Consider the following 15200-nt stretch of genomic DNA (forward strand, 5'->3'; position numbering starts at 1 on the left):
TGTCATAGTCTCATAACAGCCTTTGCTTTCGCAGTGCATCGCAGTGGACGGATGCAGAGCAAATGTAAATATTTTGTTATAACATTATGAAGCAAAGTTGGTCAGATATAATTGGGGGTCTGCTTAATAAATTAGTTATCATTCTGTCCATACGTCTGTATTTCCTCTGTCCTTCTGTTTGAATTTGAGTTGTTTTTCTTTATACAATAATGCAATAACTTTTCAGGTTTCAAAGCTTTAATATCACAGGCGGCATAAATAAATATGGCTACATCTTTTGTTCTATTAACACAATTTTGTTCATACTTGTTGTGACATTTTGGCAAATGATACAGATCGCCATTGTGAATAATGCCATGACTCTTTTCCCAAAGTCCAAGATGGTCAATGTAGCTTTTGTTGGTTCTTAATTAGGGAATATATAATCAGTCAAACAGCGGGGCCCTTGCTGACCTGCCAGTGTTGTAGTGTCTTTTCATTTTTTGTGTGTATTTGGTTGGAAGCATCCTTAAGTGGTGATGATAACAAAATGCGCAAATAGAGGAGGCTACCGCTCTGGAGAGTGGTGAGAAAGGAGCGGAAGACAATACAGATATGTATATATAATCTATGTAACAGTATGTCTGATTTTATTTTATTAAAAACATGACAAGGAAATAAAACATTCTTTATCTTAGGCTACTTGTGTTTCTTCAGATATATATATATCTCTTATGTGGAGTCTTTTCCTAGAAATATCAGCTAGAGGTACCACATCTGAGTTCCGAGTTTATACAACAAACAACAATGGATGCCAGATTACCTTCACTGTTGTGTTATTGCTCTATTATTAGTAAGAACGACACTTTGTTTTCTCTCATAAATGTTTCACTCGGGCTTGGCCTTTGTAAGTTATGTTTCCCTACCACATGGCCACTAAATGTATAATATGGGGGAGCGGTTATAATGCGGTTGGGTTGCATGTCCATGCATCTATCTGTCCATCTGTCTGTAGACAAAATGAATATGAATAAGAACATGCATTGGAAGTACCTTCTTTTAAAATGCTGCACCCATTTTAATCATACTTGATACACATAATACGTAAATTGATGGGATATGAATAAAGTGTGCAAACTGGAAATACCTCCACCTTTAAGGAAGTTATGCCCCTTAAAAGGTATTGTTTGCACTATCAAAGAACACATACTTCACCAATTTCAATGATTCATGGTACATATAATGCTAACATTGAGAGGACATTAGTATTCAAGAATCTCAAACAGAGAACTTCAGCTCCAAAATTTATGGAGTTATATCCCTTTGTTTCAGCTACTCATTCTAAAATAATGTTCTGGTTTAATTGATTCTAATACACAGAACCCTTACAACAAAATATAACAATTGAAGTAAACCTCCCTTATTTTTGGCGTTAGTCCTGTTTGTTTCAAATTGTTCTTGAAACAAAATTCCCACAGTTCTTGGAGCAAGCTTCTGTCTTGGCAACAATTTTGGTTTGGAAACTGTTGAGATCCCTACTCAATAACCATGAAAAGACAGTCATGATACATGGGGACTAAGTGTTTGGATCAAATCATGGAACGGTTGAGATCTCATCCCTTTGACCATATAATGATGTGCTCACTTGGCATAAAAGGACGAATACACTCATGTTTTCATGACAGCCTGCAGGTCATGCTGATCTCTTGGATTCAGTCCCCTGGTCATTACATGTGCATGGAAATGGTAGAGACAGCCAACCATATATATCATTGCTGGTCATGAAGATGTACTTAGCACAGGTTTATAACATTGAAATAAATGTATCTGAGATTACAACCAAACATGTGTGCTTGCATGGCCCAAAGAAACAAACACAATCATGGATGCACCTTTGGGTCTAGCCCCATTATTAGAGATTTATTCTTTTAATGAAAACATTTTTTCAGGATTGCTTAAATATAAAAGCTATCTGTTATTGTTCAGAAAACCATATAGAAAGGCATTAAAGGAAATAGGTTATTTCAGATAAATAATGATAATAATTCGCGGTTATTTTATTCCGCTTTATCACAACCTAGCTAGTTCGTAGGCCGTCTCAAAGCGTTTCACAAATTAATATTCGTGGTTATAGGGCCTTTGCAGCCAGCCAATATCTTTCTCAACTCCCTGGGGAGCATACAGCCGGTGCTGCCATCTCCGCGCTCACAGCTAGTATTCTACAATTCTAGCACTGCCCAACCACATACTCATTTACAGCAGAGTAGACTGGAACAAGCGGAGTAAAGTAACTTGCTCAAATATACAACACAGTGCCGTTCCGTGACTCGAACCCGCAACCCTTCGGTCACGAGCCCGGCGTATCACTAGACTACCGTGCCTTCTAACTCTGAATGATCACTGTAATGTAAGCGGCCAAAAACGCAAAAAGCTGAGCAATCCTTAATTCTTTAAACACCCTCTTCTGTTTAAGCTAAAACTGGCCAGACAAAATTTGATGATCACTGTGATATGTCGACAAAGGAACACTTGGTTGGTTTTTCATAGGAGCATAAAGCTAAAATTCTCAAAAAGTCAGAGATTTTCCCCACAAGACGTATGTTGTCTATGGCAAGCCAACTTAATATTTATTCAATGAGCAATGTCGATCCTGTATTTCATCGAATTATATAAGATACCTTATATAGCATATGAGATATCTTATATACTATATAAGATATCTCATATAGTGTATGAGATATCTTATATAGTATATGAGATATCTTATATAATATATAAGATATCTTATATACTATATGAGATATCTTATATAAAATTAAATGAGATGCTATATAAGATATCTTATATAATTAAAGTCTCGGAACTAATGCCACGGAATCTCATTCTATATCAGATATCTTATATAGCAACGAGATTTCAATTATCTAAGATATCTTATATAGCTATATGAGATATCTTATATATTATATGAGATATCTTATATAGAAAATTAAATGAGATATCTTATATGCGATATAAGATATCTTATATAGTATATATGATATCTTATATACTTATATAAGAAATCTCATTTAATTTCTATATGAGATATCTCATATAGGATATAAGATATCTTATATATCTTATATATTATATAAGATATCTCATTGAGATATCTTATATCGTATATATCTTATATATCATATAAGATATCTTATATAGCATCTCATTTAATTTCTATATAAGATATCTCATATAGTATATAAGATATCTCATATACTATATAAGATATCTCATATACTATATGAGATATCTCATATACGATATAAGATATCTCATATAGTATATAAGATATCTCATATGCTATATAAGTTATCTTATATATTTTTTTGAAATGCAGGATCGACATTGCTCCTTGAATAAATGTTAAGTTGGCTTGCCATAGTTGTCTTACTCATAATGCAGTGTAGGATCATTTTTATTCAACCAAAAACTAGGGATCAAATGCTACAGTATACATGTAAAAATCTCTTGCTATGGTGAGTTATCAGATATTTACAGGCAAATCAACAGCCCGAAGCCATCTCAATCAATGATATTTTCCAGATAAAATGTGTTCATCTTAGAAGAAAAGTATCTTATAAGTTTTGTATACAAAATATATCTTGATTTTATAAGGACTAGGTCCTGAACTACCAGTGACAAAAAGTTCAATCCAAAATATGTGGTGACACATATTCAAAGAAGGGATCAAATGGTCAATGGTCTCTACATCAGAATTGATGCCTATGTGTATAGTCAAATCATGTTGACTAAAAACTGACAGAAAAGAAGAAAATATTTGTTCCAGTTTAGATGGAATGAATATTTATTCACAGAGAACATGTTTGGAAAAGATTCGTGATTTTTTTCCTTTTCAAGATGGCCACCAAAACATTCATTTTACTTCCTAATCAGTTGTCAGATTCCCCCAAAAAATTCTTGCAATATCAATGGAATTCAGAGATTGTATGTTTGTTTGTTACTTTGTTTTTATGTATTAATTAAAGTTAGACGCCGTATTAACAGCTGATGACATTTACAGATACTGTTTTACAAGATGCAAGAGTATGATATGTGTTCGAATGGCAGACCTGGAAGAAGGAAGAAAAAAATGATGCAAGGCTTTGAATTTGTTTTCAAACTGGTGATTCTAGATTCACAAAAAATAACTTATTTCAAGTTTTGTCGGAACTTCTAAGCCCTTGGGTGCAACTGTTTTGAATTTTGAAGATTGCTATGATAGCCAAGATATTAAAGTATACCTGATGTATGCGCATACGTTCCCATAGTTCTTTGACCAACTTGGCATTGGCAGTAATCTTTTATTGGATTATTATCGTTTGGTGTCGTGCTGTACTGAATCCAAACATTATATTTAGTCTGGCTTTTGTGTCTGAAAAAAATCTGTCAACAGATGAGGTCTTGAGAGTGCTGATTCATCGATATTTCATAATATTTGCGAATTCTGACTTTGCTCTCTTGGAGAGAGCTGGTTGTTTTAACTCTCTGAGCCAAACAGTTTGTTTTTGTAAGTAGATACTTCATTTGGCGTGCGAGTTCTATGTCTTTTCTGTCAGTTTCCGGTGATCTTAAATTTAGTGGTCACCGTATCCAATAGAGACATGCAGTCACAATCTTTAGCACTTCCTCAATTATATCAGTGAAGCAATTTGATAATAATTGAGCTCTAAAAACTATCCAATGCTTAAGACGGCCATGAAAAGACTCCAGATTTAGTAACTGTTCTGTCAATTTTAGCCTGTGCATCAGAGTGTTGTCTCTGACCAGTTTTAAGATATGATTGCATACTGGTATTAATACCAGATGCCTATATCATTGGCGTGACATCTCTAAAACCACGATCAACGACTACATTGTCGTCTTGCTCCAACCATGTGAGCTTGTCTATGATGTTTTGTAATGCTTGCATCATTTGGGCTTCCGAAGAATGGACATACTGTGTCCAAAATATAGCCATCAGGTAGAGCTAGGCTCATAAATTTAAAATAATTACGCTCTTTCTGGTCACCGTAAGACATTCTCTGACGCTTATTGACAGCACTTTATTTTAATATAAATATACGTACCATCTGTTAAGGCTGTCACTTTGTCTCCAAAGAACGTTTCTGAGAATAAAGTATTATGTGAAAGTATATGTTTCCCTTCTCAAATGGTCAGGACCGAGGAATACTAGAACTATAGATTTATTCAATGCTTGTACTACAGAATGAAAGGGTTTTTCAAATACTAGGTAGGGAAATAACAAAAAAAACGAACACTTTATAACAAGAGATATCAGTTTTTAACTTAAACCAAAACAGTAAAAGAGCATTTTGTGTAGTTTTGGAAAAAGGCCGATTGATTCTTTGATAATATGTACGACACTTCTAAAAGGTCATTAATTATTTCAGATGACCTACTTAATAATTGAGAATTCAAAGACTCTCTTCCTTATAGGATAACCTGTGCATGTACAAGGGTTCAAGGTCACTGCCAATAAGATGAAATGAGCATACACGTGATGATGCAGAACACCACAATTTGTGTGTGAAAATTTGCTGATATCTGGCACGTTTTTGCAGAAGTGTGGAATTGCTTCCCTTCGAATTAAAATTGTTAAAACAAATACAACATTTTTATGTGAACAGGACCCGTAAATTGATTGTTAACAAAAGCTTCATTAATCGCGCCAAGTGATGAAGCAAACTTGAATTTGGAATTCTTTGTGACCTAACATTCACTGAAAGGATTGCAACGAATTTGTTTGCCGATAAGCTGTTATCAGGTGCATTGCATTTTGGTGGACGCCAGGAAGGTCTCTTAGGCCCTCACCTTTTTGGGCACACAGGGTACTTTGTTGTGCGAAATGAATACTTTCCACCTCTTTTTTTTTACTGATATTTTGCATACCTATTTGAAATAACACCACTTCTTCATACTATGACAAGTTTTGGTATACAAGAATAATAAAAATGACAATTCCTATATTCTATATTTAAATTTTGACAAAATGTTTTATTAAATTCACATTCAGGATGATAAATATATTATTAAAACACTACATGAAAGAAAATGTTCTTTTCCAAGTAATACGATGCAAAAATTACTTTTTTTGTAGGAACAAAATTCAGGCTAATGTTCCATTTTTTGACCCCATGCTGTAATCAGGTTAATTAATCATCTAAATGATTAGTAGAGTTATTCAAAGTAATCACTTCAGATGTATAAGGGATTGAAAAAGTTAAAACAGCAGTTCCATCGTACTTAAATATAATGATATTGTTACTTGATGGCAATATTGCAATACGAACAAAGGAAGATATTAGCCTGTCTGCCATATATTTCATTTTATAATAAACAAAATTCAATTGTTGTTACTGAAAAGAACAATATTATGTATATTATGTTTCGGATAACTTGTAATAATAATAATAATAATAAACATAACAGAAACAAAAGGTCTTTTCACAAGTTTGTAAAAAAAAAAGCCCTAATTAAACTCTGTGCGAATACTCTCTGTGGCACCCCCTGTACGCACAAACTTTCAAAAGTTGAGCACCGGCAAGGTTTCTAGACACCCTGCGACCCTATACTCGAAAATTGTCAAAATTATATTTCGTTCAAATTCTATGTTCCTGGTCCTGGCTCGGGGTGAATGCCTATTTCAATCTTAATCAAACTCGGTGTGAAAGTTGGGCACCGGCATCCGTTTAACTTTAATTTCTTTATTCATTTTGAAAAAAACCGAACGACTGTCTAACTTTTCCTTCGCCCCCAGGAAAGGAAAGTTAAAAAGATATTTGTTATTCGAATAACGAAAAACAAATAACGAATAACTGTCCAACTTTACCTTGTCACGGGAAAGGGCTAGTTTTACTTAGGTTTTTAGTTTCTACATATTTTATTTGAAATAAAATTGGACACAAGTTATACAACTTAGAAAACGTCCTTTTCCTTAAGATGAAGGAATAATATACAATATACAATGGTTTCATAGTTACAGCAGATACATAGTGATAATATCATATTTATATATTTTAAATAAATCCAAAAACATAAATTTGATAAATGATGTAAATCAATAAGATATATTTTGTTACAGTATCCAAAATCCAAAAGCTGAATAATATAAAGACAAAGAAGTGGATATTTAAAAGTGTGTGTTGCCGCTATACCATATGGTACAAAATAAATACATACATTTCGACTGAGCTAATAAACGTGTAAGTACAATGTTAAAGAAAACATTTGTAATAAAATATTCATTGTTATAAATATTATGACAAATGATAAATGATGTTTCATATCAGGTTAATTTTCTTCGTGGTATAACATAATATTGATTATTTCTAAGGCAATATCAACTAGTTTCATTAACTCTGTTGGGATCAATGTCATTTAGATAGGACGGAGCAAATTTATTATGCATTTCATAAAATAAAATCAATAATTTATGTTTTCTTCTACCTTCAAACTTTTCCAACCAGTTTCATTATATAAAGATTGTCTGTTTGCAAATGGTGGAAGGCCGGTAACTACTCTAGCTGCTTCAAGTTGTAATTTTTTTTTTTAACTTTTTCTGAATTATTTTTCTTGAAGCCATCCCAATCTTGTGACCAATTATCAATTATAGCTAAATCATGGTTAATACAACATTCTATTTCAATATCATCATTCGAAGAGTAGGCAAGTGACGTATCATCTGCAAACATTCCTGATAGAGAAAGTGAATTATCGGATATGTCATTTATAAATATTATAAATAAAATCGGACAGAGGACAGCACCCTGGGGGCACACCAGCCTTACGAAAACTGACTGGGGAATAAGAATCTCCAAAGTAACAATTTGATTTCTTTCATTTAAGTAATCTTTAATCCAGTTAAGACATTCCCATAAAACCTTACGCTCTAAGTTTTTTCAATAATTCACTGTGCCAAACTCTATCGAAAGCTTTGGATATATAAAAAAATACCATACAAGTCAAAAGTTTATCTTACAAAGTTAAACAAATATTATGATAAATATACATCAGTTGGTAAGCAGTTGAATAGTCAGGAACAACAAAGATTGAAATTTATATAAAAGATTATACTTATAGCATAATTATGTAGATGTTTATTAATGACCCTTTCAAAACCTTTACTCACCGTACTAAGATGTGAAATAGGTCTATAATTTGATGAAATAAAACGTTCGCCCTTCTTAAATAATGGCATTACTACTGCTAATTTCCATTGTTTTGTAAAATGACATATTAAATATTATTAAGGGGAACACAAACAGTTTCAGCAGTATTGTTTAGCATTTCGTGTGTAATCTTATCATTTCCGGATGCTTTATAAGACTTTTAGGTTAACAGAATATCTTTCGCTCCTCTTTGGGAAAAGAATATTGTTTCAATAGTATTCTGACATCTGGATGAAAAGTCTCGAGTACGAGGTGGTTCATTAGTAATGTATGATATAGAAAAAAATGTACTCAGTAAATCTGCCTTTTTTATCATCAAACACAAGTTCAGCGTGTTCGTTAGATTCGTTACACCTAGCAATATGTCTAGTAAGAGGTACACCTTACACCTAGCGGTATGTCTAGTAAGAGGTACACCTTACACCTATCGGTATGTCTAGTAAGAGGTACACCTTACACCTAGCGGTATGTCTAATACGAGATACGCCTTACACCTAGCGGTATGTCTAGTAAGAGGTACACCTTACACCTAGCGGTATGTCTACCAAGAGGTACACCTTACACCTAGCGATATGTCTAGTAAGAGTTACGCCTTACACCTAGCGGTATGTCTAGTAAGAGGTACGCCTTACTCCTAGCGGTATGTCTAGTAAGAGGTACACCTTACACCTAGCGGTATGTCTAGTAAGAGATACGCCTTACACCTATCGGTATGTCTAGTAAGAGGTACACCTTACACCTAGCGGTATGTCTAGTAAGAGATACACCTTACACCTATCGGTATGTCTAGTAAGAGGTACACCTTACACCTAGCGGTATGTCTAGTAAGAGGTACACCTTACACCTAGCGGTATGTCTAGTAAGAGGTACACCTTACACCTAGCGGTATGTCTAGTAAGAGGTACACCTTACACCTAGCGGTATGTCTAGTAAGAGGTACACCTTACACCTAGCGGTATGTCTAGTAAGAGGTACACCTTACACCTAGCGGTATGTCTAGTAAGAGGTACGCCTTACACCTAGCGGTATGTCTAGTAAGAGGTACACCTTACACCTAGCGGTATGTCTAGTAAGAGATAGCCTTACACCTATCGGTATGTCTAGTAAGAGGTACGCCTTACACCTAGCGGTATGTCTAGTAAGAGGTACACCTTACTCCTAGCGGTATGTCTAGTAAGAGGTACGCCTTACACCTAGCGGTAAGTCTAGTAAGAGGTACGCCTTACTCCTAGCGGTATATCTAATAAGAGGTACACCTTTCTCCTAGCGGTATGTCTAGTAAGAGGTACGCCTTACACCTAGTGGTACATGTATGTCTAGTAAAAGGGACACCTTACTCCTTGAAACTTTGATCAGATGGAATTGTCTTTGTTGTCATTCAGACTTAATTCGACATCATTATCGTCTGGATATGATGATATCGCTGGCTTCCATTCTTTTGTTGGTTTCAGTGATTTATAAAGTCTCTGAAACGATACAAACGTAGAAAATAGATGACGAAATGGATGATAGCCACGAAACTATTAGCACATTAAAAACGAAAGATTTAGACATGTGTATAACAAAGGTTAGTGTCATAACGCCAGATTAGTATTAAAAGACGACACACAAGACATCAAGGAAGTACCAAAACAAAACGGAGCGTACTGTTGGTAAAAATTTGATTTTCATACAACACTTCATATGGCAAAAGGATAGCTAACCTCAGTTACACTACCCTACTGACATCTGATAGTAAGTGACATTGTTACTGGGATAGGTGCAAAGACAGCTGTCCTCAAATTGAGGAACATTATTATACTTTGATTGGTACTTTATAAAATGTATCACCTGTACGAGATAGCCTGATCTCGTTCAGTTACAGGTAGTTGATTATTTTCTCGCACCTTTTATTCCTAAAAACTATTTGATTTCACTAAATCCTACATGTATCCTGCCACGGGCCTCAAATAAATATGGCCTATTCACTATTAAAGCTACGTTTGAATACTTCCGCGTTAAAATGTAGCCCGTCCTTGCAAGACAACGCATTTCATAGTGAAGATTACTTTTGTTCAACAACATCATATAACGACATAACAGATTAATATGAATTTCAATCCGTTATCACGTGGATGAATACATTGCTGTGTGAAATTTCCGTAAAATGTCACCTAAAAATGCTAGACAGATTGGACGAGAAATAAAGCAAATCCTAGCACGGGGTGTGAGATTGGATATCTTTGTCTGAGGGGGGAAATGATATCTTACCCAAGTTTCACTACCCTTTTGACATATGAGAGTGAGTAATAGTGTTTCTGGGATTGATACAAAGACAGGTAATCTCAGTTATACTAAAGTTTTACGTCTGAGAGTGAGGAACATTGTTTCTTTGATTGGTACAAATATAGCTTACTTCCCTTAGACTGCCCTTTTGGCGTCTGTGAGTGAAGAACATTGTTTCTGTGATTGGTACAAATATAGCTTACCTCAGCTAAACTGCCCTTTTGGCGTCTGAGAGTGAGGAACATTGTTTTTGTGATTGGTACAAATATAGCTTACCTCCCTTAGACTGCCCTTTTTACGTCTGAGAGTGAGGAACACTGTTTCTGTGATTGGTACAAATATAGCTTACCTCCTTTAGACTGCCCTTTTGACGTCTGAGAGTAATGAACATTGTTACTGGGATTGGTAACAACGGAAGAATGCCGATGATCCAGCCGATTCCTATAGACCAGGCAGGGTAGGGAGTCGAACCATAGGTCACTGGCTGGTGATTGATGACCCCTATCAGCCACAATACCTGAGTAATAGAACACACATCACATCAGTTCACATGAAGTGTTAAATAATTAAGTTCGCGTCCATTTCGTAGGAGCTTAGTTTGAGTTATGCATTAAGGGCACTGAAGGCCAAACATTTTTAGTAACGAGATGCTCTACTTACAGCGGAAAGAAACGGTGTGATGTATTTCCAAAGTACCATCCACAGTCTGTTTGGTTGGTAGCCAATCATTGCCTCAATGTCCTTATAGATGCGGTCGGTACCTGAAATAAAACAAGACTGTCGTGATTTCAAAACTGGCATCAAAATGCCTTGTGCGAAATAATACCAATGCAATTATTGGCTTATCAATGATAACAGCTCATATTAATGAAGTATTGTGGACAACCACTATCATTTAAAATTATACATGATGTTGCTTTCTGGCATAAATAATATTACCTTTATACATCTTTTGTGTTTTGTTTGAGAGACGTTTTGTAAAATGTTTGACATCGCACGGAGTTCATGAAATCGTACTCGTACTCAAAATCAAATTTCTTTTTTCTTGTTCCGGCGAGAAATTACTTTTTAAACTCACTTTTTTTCTGTAATTTGGAAAAACAAACTGGACAACCTTAAGGATGCACACCTCTGAGAAGTAAAGCAATTCCTGTATTATACTTTTATATCTTATATGCATTTTTGGAAAAAGAAGTTAATGGCATATTAGAAAATGCAAAAAGAATTACATGTCGGGGTGCTCGTTTTTGTGATATGATCGGTCAAATAAACCAGTTTAAGTTTGAATTATGCATTAAGGGCACCTAGGCCAAACAGGCATTGTAGTCTTCAGGAACGATGAACGCGTAAATAAACGGGCCAACAAGCGTGATTATTATAACTTGAAAGGTTTCATAATTGTTGTAAAATAAATAAAGTTTATATAATTATATAACAATTTAACATTATATGTGATTTTAGATGATTCTGTTTATGTTTTGACCATTTGCAAAACAAACTCTCAAAACCACAGAGTTACATGCGGTGTTCCACAAGGTAGTATTCTGGGACCACTTTCATTTTTATGCTATGTTAATGACATGGAACTGAGCATAAGTACCGACTGTAAAGTATTATTGTATGCAGACGACAGCGCTATTTTGTTTTCTGATAAAAATCTTGAGGAAATTAAAAATAAATTATCCAGAGAAATATCCAACTGTAATATATGGCTGATCCTTACATCTTGGCAAGACGGAATGTATATTGTTCGGTACTAGACAAAAACTAAAATAAAGTTGACAACTTCGAAATAAATGTAAATGGCAAAACAATAAAAGCTTCAGAAAAAGTGTGCTACCTTGGCGTTGATATTGATCAATTTTTGACAGGAAACTTCATTACTGAGAACATAATAAAGAAAGTAAATTCTCGACTACATTTTTTGTTCATAGACAATGTAAAAATCTTCCTCTGGACATAAGAAAGACGCTTTGTAATTCTCTAGTGCTATGTAATTTTGACTACTGCTGCTCAGTCTGGTATTATGGTTTAAATCAAAGGTTAAAAAACCCAGTTTGAAGTAGCACAGAACAGATGTGTACGTTTTATTTGTGATTTTGGGCCAAGGACGAGAATAGATGGTAAAGTCTTAACAAATCTGAATCTTTTGAATGTTGAAAACCGAGCAAATCAATTGGGCTTAAACCATATGTTCAATTTGTATTTCACGAAACTTGTCCAAGTTATATTACAGAAAAATTTACGAAGGTTAATGAACGCCATGGATACGCAACTAGAAAATCATCTTTAAACTTTACAGTGCCATGTGCAAAAGGTCAGATGTCAAAGACTTTCTTTTACAACGGGATTAAGATTTGGAACGTTTTACCTTCTTCTATAGCAAACAAAATAAATTTTAAGAAGAGAGTGAAAACATTTTTACAGCAGAGTTCTTGATATTTTAGGACTAGTTATATGTAACACATAATGCGTTTTATGCAACAGAGACCGTTAGTGTTTAATACTTATATGAATACTACCATATGTGACACAGAACATGGGTGGTGATGTTAATTTTGTACTCAATATATTACCCTGTGATAAATATATGCATGTATTGACTTGTAATTGTATTTGTAAAATGATCGTATTTATGTTATATGTTAGGGACCACAGTGGAAATAAGTCAATTTGACACACCAGACATCTATCCGTCAGAATGTCTAAACTCTGGTGTCAGGGCCAGAGGAAACTCGGGCTAGTTAGTACTTATTACGTCTCCGACAATCTTAAAATTAGAAACAAAAAAATCATTCCTTCCCTCCCTACTCATCTATTTGATTCGGTGAACTATTAATTCCTACCGTATATCCAGGCTAACACAGTGACCTCCATCCCTACAAGCACCATAATTGATAAGCTGGAAATGTACCAGTCTGTTAGCTGTACCACGTACATACCACCCTTAAGTAGAAACAAACAAACATTTTGGAATTCAGCAAGATTACAATTAGGAACGTTTTACACAATGTCGATACATAAAAAACCAGATATAATAAGGTATCGTATATTTTCATATCAGAGCTATGATCAGAAGATTAAAACGGGCAGTAACTCTCCAGTAACTGTTTATATTTATGTTGTACCAAGGCATTGCATTTATTTCTTTGTTGGTTATATATATATAATACGGGGTTATGAATTTGTTATCAAATTCATTGTGCCCGAATCTATTCTGTGAAACAAGTTGATCACCATTCTCACAAGTTAAATAATGTAATTTAATTGGGGGAAAAAGAACTTTTCTTTATATTAGAAAAAAACATGTAGTAGTCAAGAAATTATGACGTATTCATTAGCTTAATCAAAGTCAATGCCTAACAACATAAGATACTCACTTGTGTGGTGAAAATTATCCCACATATCCCGGACAACAATATGATGCTTGCTACAGTCACGAGTCTACGGCGGCCGAATACTGTCGGCCAAGTGTCCGTCAGTCCTGTATAGAGCAGTTGTATGTGTACAATCTGTAAACACAAATTCGTTTAAATCATACACCATGTCATGAACTATTAAATTTGAAAGGGAATTTCTGAATCACTCGCCTTCAATCCTGAAACGTCGGAATGAAAACGACCCCACTTTTTGAAAAGATGGGTGCCAATTTGGGCCTTCTGGTGGCTTTTAACGATAACTGTTTTTGTATAAACCTTGGATTATTCTGTCGCGATATGAAATTGAAGTTAGCTTGGAGATCTTTCCGAGATATGAGGGGGAAAAGTTCACTAATATCGCAAAAATCACTAATGGCGTCTTTTCGACAAAACAATATGTTATGTTTTGAAACGTGCTTCATGATATTGATGCATTATGTAAAACTTACTATGCAAATAATAATAATAATCAGTTACCGAAAAAATAGCGCATAGTTGATAATAAGGTCACTGTGGCATTGTTATATAGCGATTTAATTATGTCAGCGATTTTACTCTGTTTTGTACTTAATTACACATAAGAAACATTCATAAATCTTATCAAATTACCCAAGAAATCAACGAAATTACAAAAAAACACGAAAACTATTATTTTCATAGTATTAACGAATCAGAGCAGGTAATTAATTAATTCCAAATTTATATATACTGTAAAGTGGAATTTTACGTTAAAGTTTAATTTAAGCAAACGTTTGACTTGACGGTGGACTATTTTTGAGTATACTTTTTCTATAGATGTAAATAAAAAAGGTTAAAAATAATGATCTCGAAGAAGACGGGAACTTGTTATTTAATGGTAGTTATGTGCCTAAGATCATTGTCAGAGCAGGTGAGGCGATAAAGTTATGTAACGAAGAAAGTCTAAACAACAATAGTAAAACATTATAAGAGTATTATAATGTTAGGATATCAAGGTAAAGTAATACTTAGTATTCAATAGTTTGGTTTGGTTTGGTTTGTTTGTGTTTTACATCCTATTAACAGCTACATGGTCATTTAAGGACGTGCCAGGTTTTGGTGGTGGAGGAAAACCGGAGTTCCCGGAGAAAAAACACCGACCTACGGACAGTACCTGGCGACTACCCCACATAGGTCTCGAACCCGTGACCCAGTTGTGGAGGGCTAGTGAAAGCAAAATGTCAGACGCCTTAACCACTTGGCACCGCGGCCCCATATGTTAATATAACTGCGGGTAACAAATCAATGACAATAAACATGTCAGTTTAAATCAATATGATAAAGATGAAATGGGCATGTCGCATAAGCT

General features: G+C 34.6%; 1 protein-coding gene across 1 annotated transcript in view; it reads right to left on the reverse strand.

Moving 5' to 3' along the window:
* Positions 1–9172: 9172 nt before the first annotated feature.
* Positions 9173–15200, reverse strand: part of LOC110458892 (sodium-dependent proline transporter-like) — a 32924-nt gene continuing 26896 nt past the window's right edge. The window contains exons 9-14 of the mRNA XM_021510857.1: positions 13835–13966; positions 13301–13400; positions 11115–11215; positions 10804–10971; positions 9313–9655; positions 9173–9243 (exon numbers count right to left, since the gene is read on the reverse strand). Of these exons, the coding sequence (XP_021366532.1) occupies positions 9542–9655; positions 10804–10971; positions 11115–11215; positions 13301–13400; positions 13835–13966 (615 nt within the window). The 3' untranslated portion in view covers positions 9173–9243; positions 9313–9541. The remainder of the gene's footprint in view (positions 9244–9312; positions 9656–10803; positions 10972–11114; positions 11216–13300; positions 13401–13834; positions 13967–15200) is intronic.

The sequence above is a fragment of the Mizuhopecten yessoensis genome, unplaced genomic scaffold (assembly GCF_002113885.1).
Source record: "Mizuhopecten yessoensis strain PY_sf001 unplaced genomic scaffold, ASM211388v2 scaffold9847, whole genome shotgun sequence".
In the NCBI taxonomy this organism is placed as follows: domain Eukaryota; kingdom Metazoa; phylum Mollusca; class Bivalvia; order Pectinida; family Pectinidae; genus Mizuhopecten; species Mizuhopecten yessoensis.